This window comes from Varanus komodoensis, unplaced genomic scaffold (assembly GCF_004798865.1).
Source record: "Varanus komodoensis strain SLA01 unplaced genomic scaffold, ASM479886v1 scaffold15, whole genome shotgun sequence".
NCBI lineage: Eukaryota > Metazoa > Chordata > Lepidosauria > Squamata > Varanidae > Varanus > Varanus komodoensis.
This window is the reverse complement of record NW_025335440.1, coordinates 26485189-26508682: the sequence shown is the minus strand read 5'-3', so window position 1 is coordinate 26508682 and position 23494 is coordinate 26485189. Positions and strand designations below refer to the sequence as shown.

General features: G+C 42.5%; 1 protein-coding gene across 1 annotated transcript in view; it reads right to left on the bottom strand.

Annotated features, from left to right (window-relative positions):
- Window positions 1–18871, bottom strand: part of FAM171A1 (family with sequence similarity 171 member A1) — a 76531-nt gene extending 57660 nt beyond the window's left edge. Inside the window, exon 1 of the mRNA XM_044425301.1 lies at window positions 18769–18871. Within this exon, the coding sequence (XP_044281236.1) occupies window positions 18769–18871 (103 nt within the window). The remainder of the gene's footprint in view (window positions 1–18768) is intronic.
- Between the last annotated feature and the right edge of the window lie 4623 nt (window positions 18872–23494).

The following is a 23494-nucleotide window of genomic DNA, read 5'->3' as shown; positions in this document are numbered from 1 at the left end:
GGACAGCAGAGTATGTCAACAAACCATAGGGAAAGGTTCCCAATATTAACCATTTAACTGAAATACTGAAACCAAAGCAAAGCTGCCACTTATGATGGAAACTAACAATTTTGAAGGTACACCTTGTTGTTGTTGGTAGTCGCGAAGTCGTGTCCGACCCATCACGACCCCATGGGAAATCACTGAAAGTAATCATGGGCCAACTAAGTCATATCTATATACCAGCTTCTCTTATGCACAAACACACACTCACATGCCATGAAATGAAGTGTGAATATTACATAAAATGTGGATCATCTATCAAAACACTCCAAATTCAATTTGCTGAAAGGATAAGGGAATGCTTGACAAAGGTCTGGACAAAGGTCCAGATGCAAGACAACAAAAATCCACATTTTGGGATTTTGACAGTTTAGGATTCTGGCACAAGACATGTAGCTGTGTCAGGCAAAGAAAAATTGGTGCCCATCACATTGCACAGACAGAAGAAAACTGGAATAACAATTGTTTTTTACTTCAATTACTGTGACCATACAGAGTCCACCACCACACCTGAAGCCAGCAGGCTAGCCTAGCCCATATGGTGGGTACAGCTTTGCCTTCCACCAGAGGGGAAAGGCCAGGGAGCTCAGCAGAAATGGGCAGTGACATGCCCGTGCCGTCCCCAGCATCCGCTACCCGAGGCACTTGCCCCACTCTGATTAATAGTAGAGCTGTCCCTGGTCATGGTCCCAGAAATGCAACATCAGAGGGCTTCTTGGGTACAATTAGGGAGCATTGTACAAATAAACCCTCTTTCACTTCTTCATGGATTTATCACAGTAAGGAAAAAGACAGATGAAGCAGTAGAAAAACATGGCAGCATTACAATGGGAGATGAGATAATATGGACCCCTGTAAAATCCCATGAAGGACAATGGCAGAAGCACCCCAGTACAAGATACAAACTCATAACAGCAGGTCAAGAAAAGAATTTGAATTTAGCAATGCAATACAATTCATAGCAATTGAGCTCAAAGTGAAAAAGAGCTTTTATTAACCAAAAACACATTGCTGAGAGGATTTAGACTAAGATATCCTAGGAAAATAATCAGCATTTTTCATATTTTTCCTGTCTTGCCATGGGTGTGGGCCTTCTCTGGGAATCCCCTATCTGGTGAAGTCATTCCCATGGTGACTGGAAATAGATTTTTTTGGTTGGGGTTGCATTTGAGAAACGCTTCTAGAACTTTTTGGAAACAGGTAAACAGGGTTTTAATTGTCTGGGCTTTTTAATTCTGTGCTTTGGGTTATATTGACACTGCTTTCCAGTTTGGAATATGTTGTTGTTATATGCCATCAAGTCATATGTAACTTATGTCGTGTCCTCCACAGTCCTGCTCAACTCTATTTTTAATTATAACATTTTAATGGCACAGATATTAAATTGTAACATTTCTATATCACTGATTTTAAATTGGTACAATTTCATCTAATTTGTACAGTATCGTATTTTTGCCTTGGATACAATGTTTTTAATGTTTACACTTCTTAATGTTCTAACACTAAACAATTTAAACTATGTATTTTTTTGTATCTTGACTTTGGTTTCTGTCAATTCCAAGCCTTCTGCTAAAACAGGTAATTTATTTTTAATTGTATTAAATAGCAACACAACATTTCTATTTAAATTATAATTCACTAATAACATTTCTGTAGATTATATTTTTCTCTCAATTATTAAGTAAAATATAGGCAATAAGCTTTCCATTTATCATTAGAGTCTTTGGTTTATCTTTCTATAGCTGGTTAGTTATGCCATGACTATGTATTCTGTTAGCTTATTTTCCAATCTTCACTGGTCTGGCAGTCTTTTACTTTCCATTTTGTGGCAATTGTGACTCTAGCTGCTGTTATCATATATTTAAATAGTTCATTCATATTTCTTGGAAGTTTCTGTCACGATACTCAATATTCTTAGCATTCATAGGAAAGTTAATTTTTAATTTTTTTCTGTATTTTTGTCCATTTTCTCAATATCTTTTGAGGTAATATACTATCAAAAACCCATCTTGTACCAATTTTCTCTTAATGCTTGACTGTCTGTAAATTTTATATCTTTTGTTTATAAAATTTCCCATTGGTGGATGGTTATTTCTTCCTCAAAATTCTGCATCCATCTTATCATACATGTTTTAACTTGTTCAGTTTTTGTATCATAACTGCTTGTAAATCCATCCTAATTAATTATCTATTTGCTGTAAAATCAGCTTTCTGAATTCTGTCAGATCTCTTATGGCACCTCTTCCTATTTGAATTTCCTTTTTCATTCTTACAGTCACTTGAAAATAGAGAAGCCACTGTATCTTTTTTCCTTCATTTTTTAAATGTTTGCCATGGCTTAATTCCTTCCTGTTGATCAAGCCTATCTCCATACATTATAAAATCATTACTTTCCCTTAGATGGTTATCATAACATGCCTCTATTGGAGATACTGAAGGAGAAATTGGACGGCTGATTCTTCTTCTTGTGGAATACCAGATACTTATCAAACCACCTCTGATTATATGACTTTTGTTTGTGTTAAACCATTTTTAAATCATTCCTTTCCTATAAATAATTACATAATCCTACAGCCCTGCTCAACCCTTGTAGACTCAAGGCTGTAGCTTCCTTTATGGAGTCAGTCCATCTCCTATTTGGCCTTTCTCATCTTCTTCTGCCTTCAGCTTTCCCTAACATTATTGTCTTCTCCAGTGAGCCTTGCCTTCTTATGATGTGCCCAAAGTATGAAAGCTTCTGTTTTGTCATTGTTTGTCTCCAGGGAAACTTCTGACTTGATTTGATCTAGGGTCACATATTTGTCCTTCTCTTGGACCAGGGTATTTGCAAAGCTCTCCTCCAGCACCATGTTCTGAATGCATCAGTTTTTATCTTGTCAGCTTTCTTCACTGCCCAGTTCTAACACCCATACACAGTGATTGGGAACACAAGAATGTGGTTGAACTTGGCCTTCATCTCCAGCGAAATGCCCTTACACTTGATCTTTTCTAGTCCCTTCATTGCTGCCCTTTTTTAAAAAAAATGCACACCTGAATTTGAAACTTGCCATTATATAAACATACATTTAAGTTTGTTTTACTTCTACTGTAAACAATCTCACATAATTTTGCACAGGTGGGACATAATATTAAATAAAATAAATGGATAAAATATATTCTTCAAGTTGTTTAATGTGTTAAAACTAAGTATTCCCCATCCTGCTGCAACCTACTGCTGAACTCCTTGGAAGAAATTAAAAAGGATAAAAATCTAATAATAAACAAACAAATTATGAATAATTACTATACAATACAATAAAAGGAGGCAGGCGCATCCCTTGCCAAACAATCCTGTTTGTCAATTTCCTGACATCCAGGAAGAACTATTGCACAGCTGTGTACACTTAATATTTTAACTTGCCTTCTAGTGCCAGGGTAGCTCACAGGATGAGCAAGTAACTGAGCTTCTCTGTTCTGCATTACAGCACCACCCATATAATGGCCAAAGAAGGCACCAATGGCCTCCAGCCTTACTGGATCGGAGGAGTCAAGAAAGCAATATGTGCCTGGCTCGCTCTAGATCACTGCTGCACCAGGCTCGGTTCCTATTTAAGAAACACACCCTACCATTGCTCACCTTACCTTGCCTGCTTGACCCAAAAGCTTATCACCAGCCCGGGTTACCCACCACTGGCCTTACGGCCTTTGGCCCACCTGCACTACCACTCAATTCAATCTCTTCCTTGGCTAACGCCTGACAAACAGGGGTGGAAGGGAACTTTTCTACCTTCTCATTCTTCACCTTTTTTCCTTATAAGGTGTAACATTCCTCCTCCTTCACTATTCAATAAGCTTAGAAAAGTGTAGAGTGCATTTAGTAATGATTCAGTTCTTAACACAGATTATTTTTAATCTGAGCTAGCTCAAACCAAAGCCATTTCAGCACTGCTGGCCAAAATAATAGCTCATGCACACTGAGGCATGTGGATGGCTTAGTGGTGCTCAAGTCTAGTTCAGACCATTAGCAAAAAATAATAAAATTTAATTAAATTAATTAAAAATTGAATTAGATGGGTCAGGCAGATGTTTCATTAGATAAATTTTATATCTATCACCGGAGAAGAAGTCAGTGCTACCAGAAGATCTACAACAATGAACTTATGTCAGCCTTTTAAGTTTCCATGAATAAAACCTAGATTCAGGCAGACATTTTGCTATGAGAACAATACAAACATGAGCTAGTCATGGCACGTTTTTAAAGGAGTAGTGGTAACATGTGCCCTGACCCCCTGCCCCTGTTCTTTTTCTTTTGAAAAGGGGAAAAAAGGTTATATTCTGTCACAGAGAGACAATGCAGAGAGTCAGACTGGTAAATTCAGCTTTAAAACAAAGCTGTATTTGTCCATTCCAAACTTCCATATTGAGAAAATTGGACTCTGGACTGCCTGAAGTTGTCCATGCTTGTTTTAGAAGGATTAACTTAAAAGCAGAAGAAATGACAACCTGCTGATGTTGTTTCTATGATGCTTACAGCTGTTGGTTTTATTGGTAGACTTGTATATAATTTTCTGGTCATTCTTATTATTACTGTAAGCTGCTTTGAATTTAATTTTGTCATAAAAAGGCAGGATAGAAGTATCCAAACAAATAAAAATCTGTTAACTGGCTTATTATTGGACTTTTTGGAAATAGCACCCTCTATTCCAGGTTCTATAATTAACATTCAACAGAAAGAGGATGGAAATAACAGGTTACTAATCATTTCACTTTAATCATTGTGAAAACAGTGCCTATCTTTTCTTTTCCATGCCTGCTCCAGTGATTACCTCAAGACAGTTCACACTGTTCCACATAATGTTTTCGATATTCCCTTCCCCTGTCCAAGTTCCTAAGGATTTCCCCTCATAAGGAAAAGAAAGTGCCCTTCCATGCACCGTGCTCAGCGAGATCTTCAGAGGCTTGGGCCACACTGCTATAGAGCCAGGCAGGATGAACTTGAGCGGCAGTCTGGTGCAGTGGCTAGGCAAGGCTGGGCAACTCTGGCCAATCTAAGTCCGATTTAACACACACCACAGGCTGCCCCCTCCTGCATTGGCAGCAAAAAAGAAAAAAAAATCTTCCTTTTGCAGAAAAACGTGACAGCAGACTTAGTCATTGAAGCCTACTAAGGAAAAATGTAGCTTGGAAACAAGCTGAATTTGCCCTTAGAGAGCTTCTGTATTAAACTACCATTATTTTTCTTTTTTTCCTGACTTTCTGGGTGTGACAGGGATCATAAGGGCCATACCGGGGTGGGGAGCTAAGGTCACACAAGACCACTCACCTTGGGCTAACTGTTCTTGGGTAAGAAGGCAAGAAGAACATGAGTGGGTGGCAAGAACCATGTGTGCTGTCCTGAGCTCCTTGGAAGAAGGATGAGATGGAAGCACAAAATAATATAGGCATCCAAGGTTGCACACAGCTAAAAGACTGATGCTAAAATCCCGTGCACACTTCCTGGGCCTTTCCCATTTGTGACGTGCTACTATCTCGTGAGTGCTTTCCATTCTTCCCACGAAGAAAGAATGGCTGACATTTGCAGATTTTCTCTGAGATTGCACTTTCTGACAGCCTCCGTTTTCAGGATATGGGGACCATTGTCCTAGCAGAGTCAAGTCTTCATTTAAGGGATAAGGTAGGTAAGTACCTCAGCACTGACAGATTTAATATAACTACTAAGGAAGAATTAAAGTTGGGTGCCACAAGGAAAACTTTAAAGTCCTTGACATGAAGACAGGAGTTTGGAAGTGGCACTGTGGTGGCTTCCCACAACTCTCCCAGTGACATCGGAGACGGCTACGGAAGTGCCCCCATTGCAAGCAGCTGGTGTGGGGGATCTACTAAGGGGAAGCCCTAGTGACAGAGACCAGCTCAGGGCAGTTGAAGTTCTGCTCCAACAGCTTTAGCTCAGTGCAGCTCTTCTCTTCCTGCCTGAAAGCTCCTTCTAGTTGCATGGTCCCAGAAGTCTTCTTCTCAAGTCTCTTCCACCACTCTCTGAACTACTCAGTAGGCTGGGTAGGTATGTTGGGAGCGAGAGGGATGGTGGGCTTGGGCAAGCATTTCCACAGGACACTAATCGCGTCAAAGGTGGTGATTCAGGTTTGGAGGCCAAGGAATATTTCAGTGGGATTGGGGAGCGTGGATAAGCTCAATGTCCTGGGATGCAATGGATCTCTTCGCCTACAACTTGCGTCAGCCCTAGCCAGCACAGCCAGCGGTGAGAGCACATGAGTGTTTCAGACCAAAACATCTGGAGGACTATGAGGTGTCCCTCCTCTGCTCTAACAACTATGTGTTTTTTACTGTTTTCTCTAGAGAACACAGAGGAGATGGGGGGCCGTAGGATCCAGATAAGGGCTCCAGGCTTGTTCTATAGCAAAAAGTGGGGAGAAGTGGCAAGCACGGCTCAGTAGCCATGGTTCTTCTGTACTCACTGGTTCTTGCAGTGAGGGCAGCAGTTCTGCACTGTCCTCCCCACACTTTGCAAGGCTTTCAGGGAAGAAGAGCCTGGGGGACAGGAACATTCCCCATGAGCAGAAGCGGGAAAGGCCAGCATAAAAGCCAGAGTCATTCTTGCCGCAAGCAGAGGAAGCTACAAAGCTGAGAGGGGCCAAAGAGGTATACACAGAACCTTAAGTTAGAAGAATAAGTAAAGTTGGCCAGAAACCTTCAGGAAATGAGGCATAAGCCTGAACACAGCAATTACATTTCCCAGAGGGAGAAAATATGCAGAAGAGAGAGCCAAGGACAGAACCTAAAGGCACTCTGCAGGAAAAAGAGGAAAGACAATAAATACACTGCCAGAGTACTGATTATAAAAATGAAGAGAAAGTAGGTTTATGTGCTAGAGACAACAGCTAAATCGTAGAGGTGCTCAAGCAGTGAATGATTGATTGTGTTGCAAGCCCAGCACAATGAACGCAGAAGATCGGCAGCAAAGGAGGGCCGCACTTGAAAATGGAAGGGCACGCTTCACACCTTGCATGTACCGAGAGAGGTTGAGGGCCGTTAACTCAGTGGTGTGAATGAAGGCCATAAGAGATAACCTCCATAATGATATGGCACGAGTGGTTACAAATCAAACATGCAATTTGGATTGCATTAGAGGAGACAGTGGCATGGCCGGCCTTAGCATTTGGCAGAATAAAACAAGCTTGTACCATATAGCAGATCTGAGTCATAAACTGACATTCATGATTAGTTTTTGCATTGGATGAGCACTAGTTAAATATGGCTGCACTACTGCATAATATAAATTCGGAGTTGCTGAATTTGTCTCTTTGAATTTAGATATATTAAAATGCATAGACATAAACTGGTGTACATTTTAGGAAGAGGAGGAAGCTGCATTTAGATTTTTAGACATATGGGCTAAAATTCTCAGGATGCTAGAGAAAGACTACCATCCTGGTGCAGCAAGGGCTAAAACAGGGCTAAATCACACAGATCACAGCTATGTCTTAAAACACACTTGAGTGGCTTTTGTAGAGTTGTCAAGATTTTCATGAAGGCTCTTTGTGGTTCGTCTATAAAACTACACTTAAACTACAGAAATAGGGATTGGACCTGTGTCCCCAAAAATAATTGAATGAAAAAAAGATGGACAAACTCTTCCCTTAGAGCACAGTTGGTCACAAAGCAGTTCTCTGAGGGCTGAAGGTTATACAATACAATAATGCGAACAATAAGAAAAGCTGCATTTTTAAAATACTGTTTATATATGGGGATGGGTTGGCACAATGCCAGACTTACTCAACAGCTGTTGTCTCTCCTGCTTTGCCAAATGTTGAAAACAGGTGGCATGCTGACCTGGCCAAAAACATGACTTAAAATCGTGTCTTCAGTATCATCAGAATGGTACATCAGCTGTGATGCGAGGCTAGCTACCATCTCCAACATGTTTGGGGGCTTTCAGAGAATGGGAAAACAGATTCTTTGGAGTTGCAGAGATAGTTTCTCTGCTTATAGGCCATACTTCTGCAGATTCAGCATGACTACACTGAATTAAATAGTGCCAAGCCAAGTCCAAAATGGGATGCCAAAAACATTCCAAAATTCCTCAAGCCAGATCTAGCACTTCAAAGCCACAACCAACACATTATGAAGTAGGCATTCAGTGGGCTGAACAGAAAATATTCAGTTATTAGCACTGCAAACAATTTGCATCAGTTTTATCCTGACATAAAATTCGAATCAGAAGGGCAAATCTTAGTTCATGATAACAACAGACAGAGATCCAGGGATATGCATGCTTTTCTCAGTCATGGCTGTCACTCTAGGAGGTATATATGGATTCTTTCTCAGTGGCTGCACTGTTATTTATTCATCAATTTATTACACTGCTATATTGCCCAATAGCCAAAGCTCTCTGGGAGGTGCAGGACAATCAAAACCATAAAATGCACTATAAGTGTTTAAAAATTTTAAACTACAGTACAAAATGAAAGGAAAAGCCAAAGTAAAATCTAACAGCAGAAAACAGACTTAAAATACAGTAAAGGGTTTAGAACAGCAGAGGTAGAAATACTAACATTCCAGGGAAAACAAGTTCTTCACCTGGCACTGGAAAACAGCATAATATGGATGCCAGGCAAGCATTCCACAACTGGGATGACTCACCAAAAACGGCCCTCTTTTTAGTAGCTACCCACCTCGCTTCCTTTGCCGCAGCCATAGGAACCAGGCGTCAGGACAACCTGGTGCATGCACACGCTTTAAACTACAATTACCAGGCTTCCTGAGCATTGGCCATGCCAGCTAGGCATGATAGGAACTGAAGGGGAAAACTGCTTTTGATAAACCATTGTTGCACCATGTAAATATTATTGTTCAGATAGATGACAAAAAGGTGACTTCAAATATACCTACACTAAACTGAGTGCAATTTTTAAGGAGGAGTTATTTTGGTAGACCGAATTTTAAGCTTGCTCACAGCTTGCAGTCACTTGTTAATCCCTAATTGCAAAAACTTCAGAATATTAAGTTATTAGAAAACATAAAAAGCCTAGTTGCTGAGAGTGGGAAAGAGGATTTTCAGTAAGTATTAAAGGACACCTCCAAAATCTCTGTGCTTGAGATTTTCTTTCACCAAGGTAAAGATTAATATGTGAAAATAAAATCTTATTTCCCAACGTTTACTAGAAGGGTGCATGGAATTGTTAGTTAGGCAAGGTTAAATCCCATTGACATCACTGGCACTCATGCATAAGTAACTACTACAGAATCGCAATCTATGTCTGAACATTATCCTCAGATCTGTCATCTGTAGAACAGAAGCATTAAAAATGGGCTACACAAACCAGGTTTTAATCCAAATGGGTGTATATATAACACTAACACTTTTCTAAATATACAGACAGCACCAGCAGCATGTATAGCGTCCTCTACAGTTTCAAAGTCTAAAATAGATCTCTGCCCCCAAGGAGCTTACATTACAAAACTGACAATGAAGGGGATACACGGATAAGGAGGGAAACATGTGGGTAGATGGAATCATGTGTTCTTTAAAGTTGGCTACAGTTAAGAGGATGAAAGGAATAAGGATGTGAAGGAAAGGTATGTTGGAGGATGGACTTTCCTGCTGACTAAGGCTTATAACCTACAAAAGGCATTACATTAGACACTTTTTAAAAATTAGCTTTGCTCCAGTTGTATCTTTGACAGCAGCTTGACACACACAAATTTAGCAGGCATTTTTCCACCAATTTTTTCAAAGCTAAGAGAAGCTTTGTGTGCTGAGTCTCTGTGAGTGTGGCTACTATTACAAGGACATACTCAGGGCTGAGAAAAATGTGGCACTTTTAAGAGAGAGACCCCTTGCTAAGTTTACAATCCAGAGTCATACCAAGTCTATTGAGCACAGCACAAGGTCACTTGCATGAAGACAAAACTAGGATAAGGAAGGACCAGTATCAAAGGCAGGCATTGTTGGGCACCTGCAGAAGGCTCACACCTCACCTCAGCAGGGCCCACTGACAAAAGGATTCAATACTTTCTGCTCATCTTTGCCATGGCAACTTGCTTGCTCACCTGCTTCTCTCTCTGGTCCAGATAATGGAGGCTGTGAGCAGGAGGATCAGTAGATACCACTACCTGTTTGCTCATTGTCTCTTTGCCTATTGAGCAATCTAGTGGTAGCAACGAATTGGAGGTGGAGCAGTAGCAGCTGATCACAAAGGTGAAAAGTGACTCGGTTCAGACAACACTGTAACCCACACTCCAGAGTTAAGCATGAGTTGTCATTGGGCCATGCATTGTTGTTAAAACAGGGTTTATCATTTTGTCTGAACCCTGCCAAGTGAACAAGCAAACAACCCGCAGTTCATAACCCAACAACCAACCATGGCTTATTAGGGCATCTAAGTTCAGGTAGCACACTAACCTGTGTTTCAAAAACTACTCACACTCAACCTATAGTTAACCCCCGAATGTAGATTATCATGTTGCTTGAACCCAGTCAGTGAAGGAGGGACCCATGAAACGTATCATGCCAAAGGGCCCTCAAAACCCAGAGTCAGCAGTGACATCCTTAATAGCAGTTAACTCCTGTTTTATCAGCGGTCAGTATTACTGGTGTTAGTTTGATTTCTGAAGAACCTAAGATATCTAAAAAAATGAAAGTTATTCATACCATACTTGAATAAAAGCAACAAAAGAAGAAGTATGTGGAACATTAAAGAATAACAGATATTTTGCATCGTAATTTAATGGATTAGAAGCTCACTTCATCAGATGCATTAAATGCTGGTAGATACTATAAATACACAGGAGAATGAAGAAAACAAAGTTTAAGCGGTGCCAGAAGGCCATTAAATGCAACGGATGCACTACTTGTGACATTTCTGTATAAAGCACAAATGGATGTAAAATAAGCGCAGTAAACATGCACAATAATAGTACTTAGAGATAACACAATCCTCCTGGTTTTGCTATGCTAATTGAACACCCTGAGTCAAAAAACTAGTCTGAATAAAATCCTAAATGAATACAAAAACCCAGTGATACAATACAGCTTAGTTTGTGGTGTAGTCTTCCTGTGAGGTTAATTGGATAGGGAAGGGTATTATCTTGCTCATGGGTAACACTCACAATAGCCTCACAGCAGTTAAACCTGCACACATGTGGATATAACCTTTCATTATAATGAGCAGTTCACTGGAAAAAATAATGTTCCATACTACTGACATTTGTAATACACTAGCGTTAGAGAGACCTTTTGCAACTTGGTGCCCCTCCAGATATGCTGGACCTGATGGCCACACTGGTTGGGGATGATGGCAGTTGTGGTTCAACCCACTTGTGGGGCAATAGTTTCCAGGAGGCTATTAGAGTGTCCCTCTGAGTTCTCCTGATGCTATTGCTGAAAGCTGTACAAATAACGTCCATAATAAACAAGTTATATAGAAGACCTTTGACCATGGAGAACTTTTAGAGAAATACAGCTTTGGCTGGAGTGCTATCGTGGCTAATATGAGTGGATACACTGACTGATTGCCAAGCAAAAGCAAGAGGCAGCAGTGCTATTTCGCATGCATGGCATGGTCCAGTTCTGCCAGCGTGAGCAACCCAGGTCACATCCTACTTGGCCACTGTGCAGACAGAATGCTGGACCAGACTGACCATTGGCCTGGTCCAGCATGGCTCTTGTCACCTTCTTATCAGCAGTGCAGTCCTATTCAAGCCTTCTCAGAACCGAGTCCCACTGTGTTTAAAGGGGCTTTCTCACAGGTAAACAGGTATGGGAATGGAGCCTAAGCTAATGGGTGCCAGCCAATTATTATTATTATTATTATTATTATTATTATTATTATTATTATAACATTTCTATGCCACCCCTTACAGCTAAACTGCAGCATAAACATCATCTGGATGGTCTTCCAACAGCAAATTGTACCTATATGAGTTTGGGAATAAATCTTATTGCACTCAGAGGGACTTACTTCTGAGTAGACATGCATATGACTATGCTGTTAACCATTTACATGTTGGTAGACAAGAAGCTGACATGCCGACCTGTGGCCCCTGGCCTAACAGCAAAAGCCATCTGCACACATTCTTCAGGCAAGAGTGGCACGCGTAACCCACCCCCAGCGGTCCACTGGATAAGCAGCAACATGCAGAGGTGGGCCGGGGGGGCGGGGGGGAGGAGGCTCTGTGCATCAAAAAATACTACCTTGAACTTTGCTCAGTGGACTATGGGGAAGGTCTCATTGGTTTAATATGCCCTGACAACCCAAACCCATCAGGAAATAGGATGCCTCATGATGCACAGAGGTTAAATCATCAAGGATTTCAATCTGAATAAGGAGAGACATTGCCCTAAAATTAAAAGAAAAGAAGCATCAACCGTGTCTGCTAGAAAAAGCTTGCTGGGCTTTACCACAGCAGTGCGAAATTTTCTGGGATTATCATCAAATGAGTTCAAGACATTTCAGTTTAGATCAACTATTATTTCAAAATGCTTCCATAAGGACTGACATAAAGATGAGTTACACTGCAGGGGAGAAAATCTCTGCAGAAATCGCACAAATTCTGTCACGGGTCCCAAACAGTTGCATTAGTCCTGTAAGTACAAGCTAATACAGAACCTGCAAACCTCCAAACTGGTTCTTATCAATGTAACATGAACTGTCTTCCAGTATCTTCATACACACAGTCAATGGTATTTGGTTTTATCCCTCTGATAAATACTCCTGCTTTTACTTAGTACAGTGTGCAGCACAGTTACTCCAGCACACTTTTATTTCTTTATTTTTTATCACCCACTGGGGTTTCTATGAACTGCAAAGTATCAGCACACCTTAAAAGACATAAGCTCTTTCCTGTCATTCACACAGACATTTCTTTTTATTTATCTTACAGCTGATCTAGTCCAACACTAAGAACTTGTCATGTTCTTCATTTATGAATTCATATTAGTGGTCTCTCCATGAACCACAAAACGAAATTTCTTTTAAAAATAATAATAATTAACAAATAGCATTTTCCAGAAGCCAACAATGTATCCCTTTAAAGACACACACATATTATTTGCATGCACAAGGATCCACGGAGCTGCTTAGGCCCATGCGAAGTTCTTATACTAGTCCAGTAACATTTTTTTCTTTTTACAGCAGAGACTAGTCTGCCAAATCAAACCTCTTTTGGAAATGCCTTGTCCCACTATCCTGAGAAAGACAGGCGTTGAGGAGTAAAGGAATTAGGCTACATTCTCACTAGAACAGTAAAACTATTTCTGAGCTGTACCATTCCAGAAGGCAGTTGGAGATCACGTAAGTGAAGGGTCTCTATCCTTCCACCACAAAGCCTTCCCGTAGTCTCACCCAGAGGCAGGCTTTCAAATCTAATTATTTTTAGCTAGTACACCAAGATGCATCAATTAGAGCCATGTCCGAAAGATGCACCATAAATGCCATTTTATTGATTCGAGGACTGATTTGGATGCACCAGAAGGAGAAGATCCAGCCTCCTCTACCCATTCCCCACATGGACATTCTGAGAAAGAAAAAACACTCCATAGGAACCTTTTCTTAACCTCCCCATGCATGTGTCTGTGATTGCTCGGCAGGGGCGGGGGCAGCTTGGTTTTGGAGAGGCAAAAATGGTAGGGGAAGATTTAATTCTACCTTCTTGATACATAGTGGTCCCAATTGGAAACAAAGTGACATGTTCTTATGCTAGAATCTTTTAAACTGTTTACTCAGCTATGTGTTACACAATGAACCTGGCATGTAGACTGTTCCCTAGAACAGAAAGCACAGGGAGGTTCACAGCACAATGAGACTAGAAATTAAGTATTCAGCCCTTAGAACTGATCTGAACTCACAGTTTGATCACATAAAATTCAATTCTTGGTTATCCCAGGCTTTCATAATTTCTGCAGTTAAATCTGGGTGTGGATTTTGTTGTTAGTATTGCTAAACAACCAGGAGTCAGAAACCCTTGCTCATAGACTGCAAATCATCCAGCAATCTTCCAGCAGATGCTGATCTACCTTAGTCTAACCTCCTCTGTAATATGTAATTTTTATATGGAAATAATGTTTTTGTATAGAGAGGGTATTGTCATGGGAACTGATCTACAGTTGAAGTAATACCACCCAGACACAGGGTTATTACTTAGGTGGAAATTAGCCCCTAATTTCTCATTATATCAAGGGATTTTCTAGTTACACATTTTAAATTTGAGGCAAAATGGATGAGAGATAGAAGGGTGGCGACTGAAATCAAAGGATAGCACTCCTCTCTCTTGATCCCTGTCCCAAGACAGTCATCATTTCTTTTTTTACCTTTTCTGACGAATATTGGAATTACCCTCAACCCCTTGAGTTACAGGAAAGAGAATCTACTGAAATGTCATCTTCTTTCACAGTCTGCTAATGAAGACTATTTCTAGCTTCCTTGCTCTCCCTCTTTGTATGCTGCTAAAAATTCCATTCCACTATACTGCTTTGCTGGAAAGACAGCATTTTCTGTCCGTTGCTTTCCTTGACAGCCAGCCAATCAAACAAAAAGATTTATCATAGTCTTCTGAAAACAGGAAGCTGCCTTACACTGAGTTAGGCACTTGATCCATCCAACCAGGGGTGGACAAAAGGTAGATCTAGATCTACTGGTAGATGGAATTGGTAGTATATCAGCAAGGGTTTCCAGGCAACAGTGACACAACTTTCCCCTCTTCCGAATCAGATGGTTAAAATCTTGAAACTGTAGTCAGTCAAATCTAGATTTGTGTTTGTTCATACTGGTCATCACTGGGTGCTGTAGGTGACAGCCCCATCCGCACAAGTCAACATACCCCTGCCCCTAGATGACAAGGTACCCTTTTGCATCTAGTAAAACAAACAGACACAGAAGTAAATCCTACAAGCATGAAGTCTGCCCATAACTGATGAACCCGCTGTAATCTACTCCACCATTCCGAAAGCTGGTGTCCCCCAGATGTTTTGGATTGCAACTCCAATGAGTCCTAACTGGCAGGCAAATAAATGATGAGAGATGCTGGAAGTTGTACTCTTAAACATCTGGATGGTACCAGGTTAGGAAGGCCAGTGGCTTTCCAGCATGAGGGGTGGGGTCTTCCTCATCAACAGCGCTGAGCCTTCCAGCTGATGCCATCTGCAATTTTCTGCATAGGCTCCATTGCTCAGTTTAGAACACCTTTGGAAAGGGAACTGCAGTCCTCCAAGCTGTGCCAAAGTTTGCCTCCACCTACTGAAAGTTAACCGGGTACCAGCATGTCTAGTGGATGATCATGGCATCTTGGATATCAATAAATATGAGTAGGCGCTACATTATAATAACAAACTGATAGCTCATCAAACCAAAGCCACAACTTGTCAACACTTTTTCACCCAACACTAAGGCACCCTACTTACAGACTTTGCCATTTATAAATCCATCTATATGGGAAAGGTAAACCAAGAAAAATAATTGATTGGATTTCATTTCTTGGTAACCCATATAGCAGTAAACCCAGGATTTGCAACTACTGATGACAGAATTTGACCACTGCATTTCACCATAAATCAATGTTCTCTGTTCACTCAAGGGTGACATAGCTACAAGCAGAAAAGAGGTCAACTTTTCAAAGAGAGATAAAGTGAGTCTTCAGTACCATAGCTATATAATAATAGCTGACACTCCATCTTTAAATTTCTCCCCCAGTTCACAAATCAAGCCATTCTACAGCTACCACAGTCAATATTCCTTCTTCTAAATATTGGGTTAAGTCAGTTCGCTTTAACTCATCTTTTCCTAGGAATCCAAGAGGCTTGAGAAGATACAGACACTGTGAAATCAACATAGCTACATGTTAGGGAATGCAATAGGAATTCTATAGGGATGTAAGTAATGCATGAAGAATTCTATGAAATATATATTTTGCATGTTACCATTTGTTTGATAACCTGAACCTGATAACCTGTTATGCACACTAATGTTTAACTGAAATTGACAGAATTTAAGTATTGTTTACTCTCCATACCAGATTCTTTCCATTTTGTGAAATATGGCAATGAATACCCAGTTACTAGGAGTCGCTCCAATAAACTATCTACATTTTTATTGATAAGTTAGAGATGTGCTTTAATTCATTGATCAGTTATTTCAGTTGTAACAGAAATCCTACCCTGGGTTTCTTTGCAGAACTTTAAAGTTCAAGAAATCAAAGCAAAATAGAATTCAGACTACAGGATTAGAGCTTAGAACTTTGGGAATAAGGGGCTTAAAAGTGTATAGTAAAATACAGAGCAATGGAACATTGGAAACTTGACTTTATGCCATGTCAGACCAGTATTGCTGATACTGACTGGCAGCTGCTTCCTGGTGTTTCAGGAAGAATTCCTTTCTAACCCTGCCTAGAGATGCCAGGAATCAAATCTAGAACCTTCTGTATGTGAGGTAGGTCCTGCTACTGAGTTATGGTCAATCCTGTTTCTTAAGAACAGCAGAAGATTTTTGCTGCATCAGACCAGGGGCCTATCTTAGTCTTCCCCAAACTGGTGACTTTCTGATGCTTTAGAGTACAACTCCCAGCATTCCTGACCATGTCAGCTGATAGAAGGTGAAGTCCAAACTATTTGGAGGGTACCAGCATTCTGATCACACCAGAGGCCATCCCATTGGCAGGAAAGGAAGGGGAGAGCAGCATCTCTCTACTGTTCTCCAGCAACTGGAACTAGAGATAACATATAGTTACCCTGCCTCAAAGACCAGGAGTGATAGAGCAACAGGCACAATTGTCATTTGACTTTTATTGGGTACAAAATGGTGTCACTTAAAGGTCACAGGCCATTAAATGCATCCTCCCTAAAAAGTGGGGGATGGGATTGTAACCATGGTGAACTCATTTTCCATCCTTGATACTGGAGAAATATGATTAGCTTGGCTTGATGAAGGTTTTAAAAGAATGAATGTCCTGCCTTACAAAGCCTCTTAATTTCAGTACCAACTACTTTGCAGCTGTTGTATCCTGCAGCAACGTCATTATTTTCCAACAGAAAAAGTGGGTTTGCTGCATGTTAGCATACGTATACGCTCCAGTAGTTCAGATGCTTGTGAGAGGTGGGGGATCTCTTTCTGAGCGCCTGGGGAGAAGGGGAGCAGTACAGCTGCAAGAAAGGATAGAAATGCAACCAGGAGCCATGACTAAATGGTGATGGAGTATCTCTCCCACCTCCACTATTGCCATGGGAGCATCCTATTTACAGCACACAGGTGCCATTTGCTGATGAAAGCACGCCTGGCAAATACGGTAAAGCTGTTTTACTTGGCTAAAATTGGCTCTCATCAACGAGAAGGAACACCAGTGTTACACGGGTGGCTGTTTCATTTCAACACGCGCTGTTAAAGCTTTTGGAAGGGCGAGTACCACACAGCAGCTTTCCTCAATCCTACATTCTCCAGATATGTGGGACTACATCGCTCATGCTTCTTGATGACAGGAGCTGCAGTCCAACACATCTGAAAGGATGTCATATAAGATTATTTGTGCTCAGAAGAAAAACACAGCAATACAAAAGCAAGGCACAGGAGTCACGTACAATTACTTAATGACCGCAAAACAAATGAGCCCAGAGCCTTATTAGTAGGCGACACATTGCTCTTGTGATTTTATGGCATCATACAAAAGGCACTGTGAATGATTACAGATGGGCAAACCTGAAAGCTATACTCCACTGCCCCACAGAAGTATCTGGTGGAGCTGTGGGTGGGGGGAGAAACTTTCAGCACGTGTCACTGCTAAGCAGGGGCCACAGATAATTGACATTGTCCAAAGAAAAGGGGCAAGAGTGGGAGGTGCACAATGGGGAAGCAATATGGGCAACCTCTCCATTAATGGCAAGCATATTACAGAAGCACCAGGTACAGAACGCAGAAAAGGAACTGGGGGCACCATTACGGGGGCTTCTGCAGGAGGCACCACAATGCAGCCGTGAACAGTTTGTCAAGGGGGGCGGCGCAGGTTTGCCAGATGGCCCCTTCTCCCCCACCCAGCTCCTTCTTTTGGCCAGACAGCCTTTATTTTAAGGGAAAGGTCCCTTATTCCAGGGGTCACAGAAAATTACCAGGCATCCCTATATTCCACGTCCTTTTTTCTAAAAACACAACTAATCATTGGGAACCCCAAGATAAAAAGGAGCCCAGCACCCCCCCACACACACACACAGGCAAGTCAACACCAGTTGGAAGATGCTCAAAGAGGAAGCCGCTAGAGGGGACACACCGACACGCAGCGCCCATCACCGAGGCATCGCGGCGCTAGCGCGGGAAGGAAGGGGGAGGAGCCTTATAGAGAAAAAGCCTGGAAAAGAGAAACGGGGGTGGGGGGGAAGGGGAGAGAGAAGGGAGGAAAGCAAGGAAAAGGTCGTAGTTGGAAGCACAAAGCCAGCTCCAGTAACAAAAGCCTCCCGGCTGATTCCTGGCCAGGCGTCCCACCGCCGCTACTACCGAGCGCTTCCAGTTTCCTTTGGCGGCGACGGTGCAACAGCAGCGGCGGCGTCGCCGCCTCTCCGGAGAAGAATCGCCCTCCAGAGCCCGTTTTGCGCGCGCGTGTTTTTACCGACCCCCCCACCCCCTGGGCCCAGCACAAAGCAGCCCTCCAGAGACCCTGCCCGAGAGGCGGCGGCGCGTCCCCGTCGCCGCAGGAGCTCCCGGCTGCCCCCTTTAGCCCCCGATCGATCGGTCACTCCCTCCCCTCCGCACCGACCTTGAGCCGCATCGGGCGCTCCTAAGGTTTTGGTCACCGCCTTCCACACGTTGCAGCCCAGCAGGCAGAGCAGAAGCGCCGCCGCCGCCGCCGACCTGCTCATTTTCCCCCGCCGCGCCAACTGCGGCCGATGCCGCCGGGAAACGAGGAGGAGGAAGAAGGGAGGGAATTGCCGGAGCCGCTGCCCAAGAGGAGGAGGAGGAGGAAGAACCGCATCAGGCGCTGGCCCGCTCCGCACCTCCCTCCACGTTGCTGGCCGCTGCTCGCCCGGCCGCCTCCGGTTGCTGGTGCATCGCTAACCCGACAGCGCCAAGCGTGTCCTCTCCCCACCGCCACTGCGGCTGGGTGGGCTGCAAGGGAAGCAAGCAGCGGGTGGGTCTCCCTAAAGAGGCATCCAGGCTGAGGCGCCTCCACCATCAGCAGCGGCTGCTTAACCCCTTCCTCCCCCCGGCTCTGTCCCTCCTCGCCTGTTCGAAGCAGACCGGAGAGTCCAGGGGTGGGAGCTCCACCTGCTGGCTGGCTCGGGGCTCGTTTCGACGGTCCTGGTTGGAAACCGCAGCACGGCTGATGTACACCTGTCCCGGGGAGGCGCCACGGCCGGGGGCGTTGCTAGGCGCGTAAAAGATTTGGGGCCGATCCTTCCTTTGGCGTCAGCGGACTGGCCCCCTTTCCTTTCCAATTCCATTGCTGTGCGGAGCGGTGGCTGGGCCGCACACGGTAACTCCTGCTTCTCTCCAGTTGTGGTCTTCCTGGAAGAATCCTCCCCCTGCTTGTCCCCGGAGCTTGAGAAAAGATGGGAAGATCGCACCTTCCCTCGGTCTTCTCATACTTGCCATGGCAGGGTGGGGTTTGAAGACAGTGAAGCACGTTCCCGCTCTAGCTGCAGTCATCCTCAAGGATCGCTCTTTGCATATTAATTAAGCTGAGAAAGAAAACCTTCCGTTAGCACCGAGGGACACTAAAGGCCTGGAGGTCATGGACAGCAGATTCAGGGGCTGGGCCCCACTGGCCCAGAGCGAGCCAGTTCCCTGGTCACCGCCTCTGATAAGTGAGAACCTGGCCATTTATCAAAATCTTAAACTGAGACCTTGCTCTGAATGCCCTGCGGGAGGTGAGTATCTAGGAGGAACTGGACCTTCTCAGTGGTGGTAACAAGCTGAGGAAATTAACCTTCTGTTTATCTGGTAGCCAAATGAAATACTGATCAAAACTTTTTTGTGTGGAACTTGGCAGCATATAAATTCTGAAGATCTTATTCAATTTTACATGTTCCTTTTACTGATTACTAAAAAAACAAAAAATTAAACATGTTAAAAGCTAACCATTTAGGGCACAGACCTGTGCGTGCTTGGACATTTTTTTAAAGTCTTACATTTTAGAAGATTCCCAGTCATCATGGCTAGCTGAGAAATGCTGGGAATTGCAAGACATTTTTCTCTGTGTACAAATGCTGGTTTTCCATACTTGTTTGATAGAAATAAGGAACATTAATTTCAAATGGTCATATTTATATACACACAGGGGTGGGCAGCATGGCTGCTTACATGGATATTACTGGGACAGAATCCTGAACGTAACTTTTCAGTGATTATCATGCAGAGACAAAAAGTACTATTACAGGGGACCAATGCAAAGAAATAGAAGAGAACAACAGCGGAGGAAAATGAGTCCTTTTCCAAAATATCCAGAAAAGCAAAGTGAAATTCAAAATGAGATTGGGAATGCAAAAAGACATACATAATAACTGATGAGGAGAAAATAAAGGGTAGGTGGAACAATATAAAGAGGAATTGTAAAGGAGTGATTAAAAACTTCAAAGACTTCTTTGAAGAGGAATCCTATGAAGAAGAGCCTGCAATATTAGTGATGTAAAAGCTGCTCTGAATGTGCTCGCAAAGAATAAAGCACCCAAATTAGATAGGATACCAGCAGAAGTGTTCAAAGCTGCAGAAACTGAATCAGTCCAAAGCCTAACAAACACAGGCCTACACATATGGAAAACAAAACAGTGACCCACAGACCAGACACTTTTGATACCATTCCAATTCCAAAGAAAGATGCTGAGAAGTGCATCAACTCTAGACCAGTGCACTAATTTCCCACACAAGCGAAGTGATGCTGAAGGTGTTACAACAAAGACTAGAGCCCCATATGGAGCAAGAAATTCAAGCTGGATTCTGAAAAGGAAGAGGGACTTGAGATCTTATTGAAAATATAGGTTGACCAAATAGCACACCAAACCATTTCAGAAGATTATTCTGTGTTTTATAGACTACAGCAAAACCTTTTTACTGTGTGGATCATGAGAAGCATGAATGGTCCTGAAAGAAATGAATGTACCTCAACACTTGATTGTCCTTATGTGTAATCTGTGTTGTGGACAAGTAGCTACTGTTAGGACAAAATATGGAGAAACAGAATGGTTTCCCATAGGCAAAGGCATCAGACAAGGGTGCATTTTATCTCCTTATCTGTTCAGTTTATACACAGAACAAACCATAAGGAAAGTTGGGTTAGGATCAGAAGATGGAATGAAAATAGACAAAAAACCCCACATCAATAAGTTACAATATGCAAATGAGGCCATCCTACTGGCAGAAAACAGCAATGAATTAAAACAACAGATAAAAGTGAAAGAAAAAAAGTGCAAAAGCAGGACTGCAGCTGAATATTAAGAAAGCAAAAATGATCACAGAAAAATAGCAGTACTGCAGTGTATGAAAAAATCAAATTAGTAAAGATTTTACATAGCTCAGTCATCAATTCACAGGAAGCTAAGAAATTTGAAGAAGACTGAAACTTGGAAGGGCAGCAATGAAGGAACTAGAAAAGATAATCAAGGATTGGAGACCAAGGGCAAGACCATCCACACTACTGTGATCCCTATCAAAATGTATGGGTGTGAAAGCTGGACAGTGAAGAAAGCTAACATGGTGCTGGAGAAAAGCTTTGTGAATAATCTGGACCTGTGGTTTTCAACCTCCAGTCTGTATGGGAGATTTCCTGCCAGTTTCCTGCTATGGCAGATTACCTGCCAGTCCTGCCTGTTCATCACGGACTGGCATGGGGACTGGCTGTACTCTACCACCTCTTGGTTGCCCTTGCGTTCATGGGGGTTGCACCAGTGCTGCTGGGGAAGGCCAGGGAGGGGAGAGACAGCTCGGTGGGGGCTGGCTTGGAGCCATGCTGCACCCATTCCTCTATTTTGTTCTTTTGTTGGCATTTTTTGTTGCTTGGTTTCTGATTTTGGAGAATTTTCATTTTTTTGATATTGTGTTTGGAAATTAATACACAGAATACTGTACTTCGTGTATGGTGCTCTTTGTTTCTGCCTCAGTGGTCCCGGAGGTGGTTTTCCCGTTTTTGCTGGTCCCCAGCTATGGAAGGGTTGAAACCCACTGCCCTAGACCAACAGAAAGATGATCAAATGGGCCCTAGATCAAATCAAGCCAGAAGTTTCCCTGGAAGCAAACTTAACAAAAGTGCAGCTGTTATGCTATGGGCACATCATGAGAAGGCAAGACTCACTGGAGAAGACAATCATGCTAAGGAAATTAAAGGCAGAAGAAGGAAAGGAAGACCAAATAAGAGATGGACTGAATCCATAAAGGAAGCCACAGACTTCTAAGCCTTGAACTTAGAAGAACAGAGTACAACAGATCATTTTAGAGAGCTTGCATTCAGAGACCAGTTGACGATACATAACAGGGGTGGGGAGAAGGAAGAAATGTACATATTGTTGCCAGGTGGAACTGACGGATTACACTTGCATGCATCAATGGCTGTCACTCACAAAATGTTCCTAAAATAGTAGAGCTGGAAGGGGCTAAGTGGGCCATTGGGTCCAACACCCAGCTCAGTGCAGGACTCCAAGTTACCATCCTACTCAGATGTCCGTCCAGTTGCATCTTGAATGGCTCTAGGTAATTGGTTCCATTTTCATGCTGCTCTGACTGTCCTCCTGATCTTCATCAGGAACCTGGTCTCCTGTAACTTATCCCCTTATTCTGTGTCCTGCACTCTGGGACGATTGAGAAGATATCCTGGCCTTCCTCTTTGTGACAATCTTTCAAGTACTTGAAGAGTGGTATCCCATCGCCCTGCGATCCTTTCTTCTTGAGGCTAAACATGCCCAGTTATTTCTGTCATTGCAAGGACAATCCAGTGAACATATGTACTAAGATTTTTTTAAAATCCTTGTTCTCATTTAAGCCATGGGAAATAGAATTGATCACATGCATCTGCTGAAGCAGATCATATCCAGGAAAGTTTAAGTCTAAATATGTTAATCAGTCTTTAAGATACCACAAGGCTCTTTGTGGTTTTTGATGTGGCATAATGGTGTGGCTATGATTCTGGTTACTCAATTGCTGCTTTTATATTTCTATGCTTTTTGCATTATATATTGCTATGCCTTTTTTGTAAACTGCCAGGGATGGGCAATATTGGTGAAAAGGAGTGTGTGCAAATAATTTCAGTAAATACATACTTCTGATATCGTAAGCCAGACTTTACTATGAAGTTCACATCCACTGAGGAGGATGCAGTCCAAAGCCTTTCCTCTGTCAATGGACCATTTAGAAGAACTCGCCACATAGTTTGCTGCTGTGATGAGCTCACGGAGATGATCCAGTTTATACATGAAACCTTGCATACCCACTTTTGATGTGTGGTAAGATAGGTGGTTAAGTGGTTTAGGGAGCAATCCTATGCATGTTTAGACAAA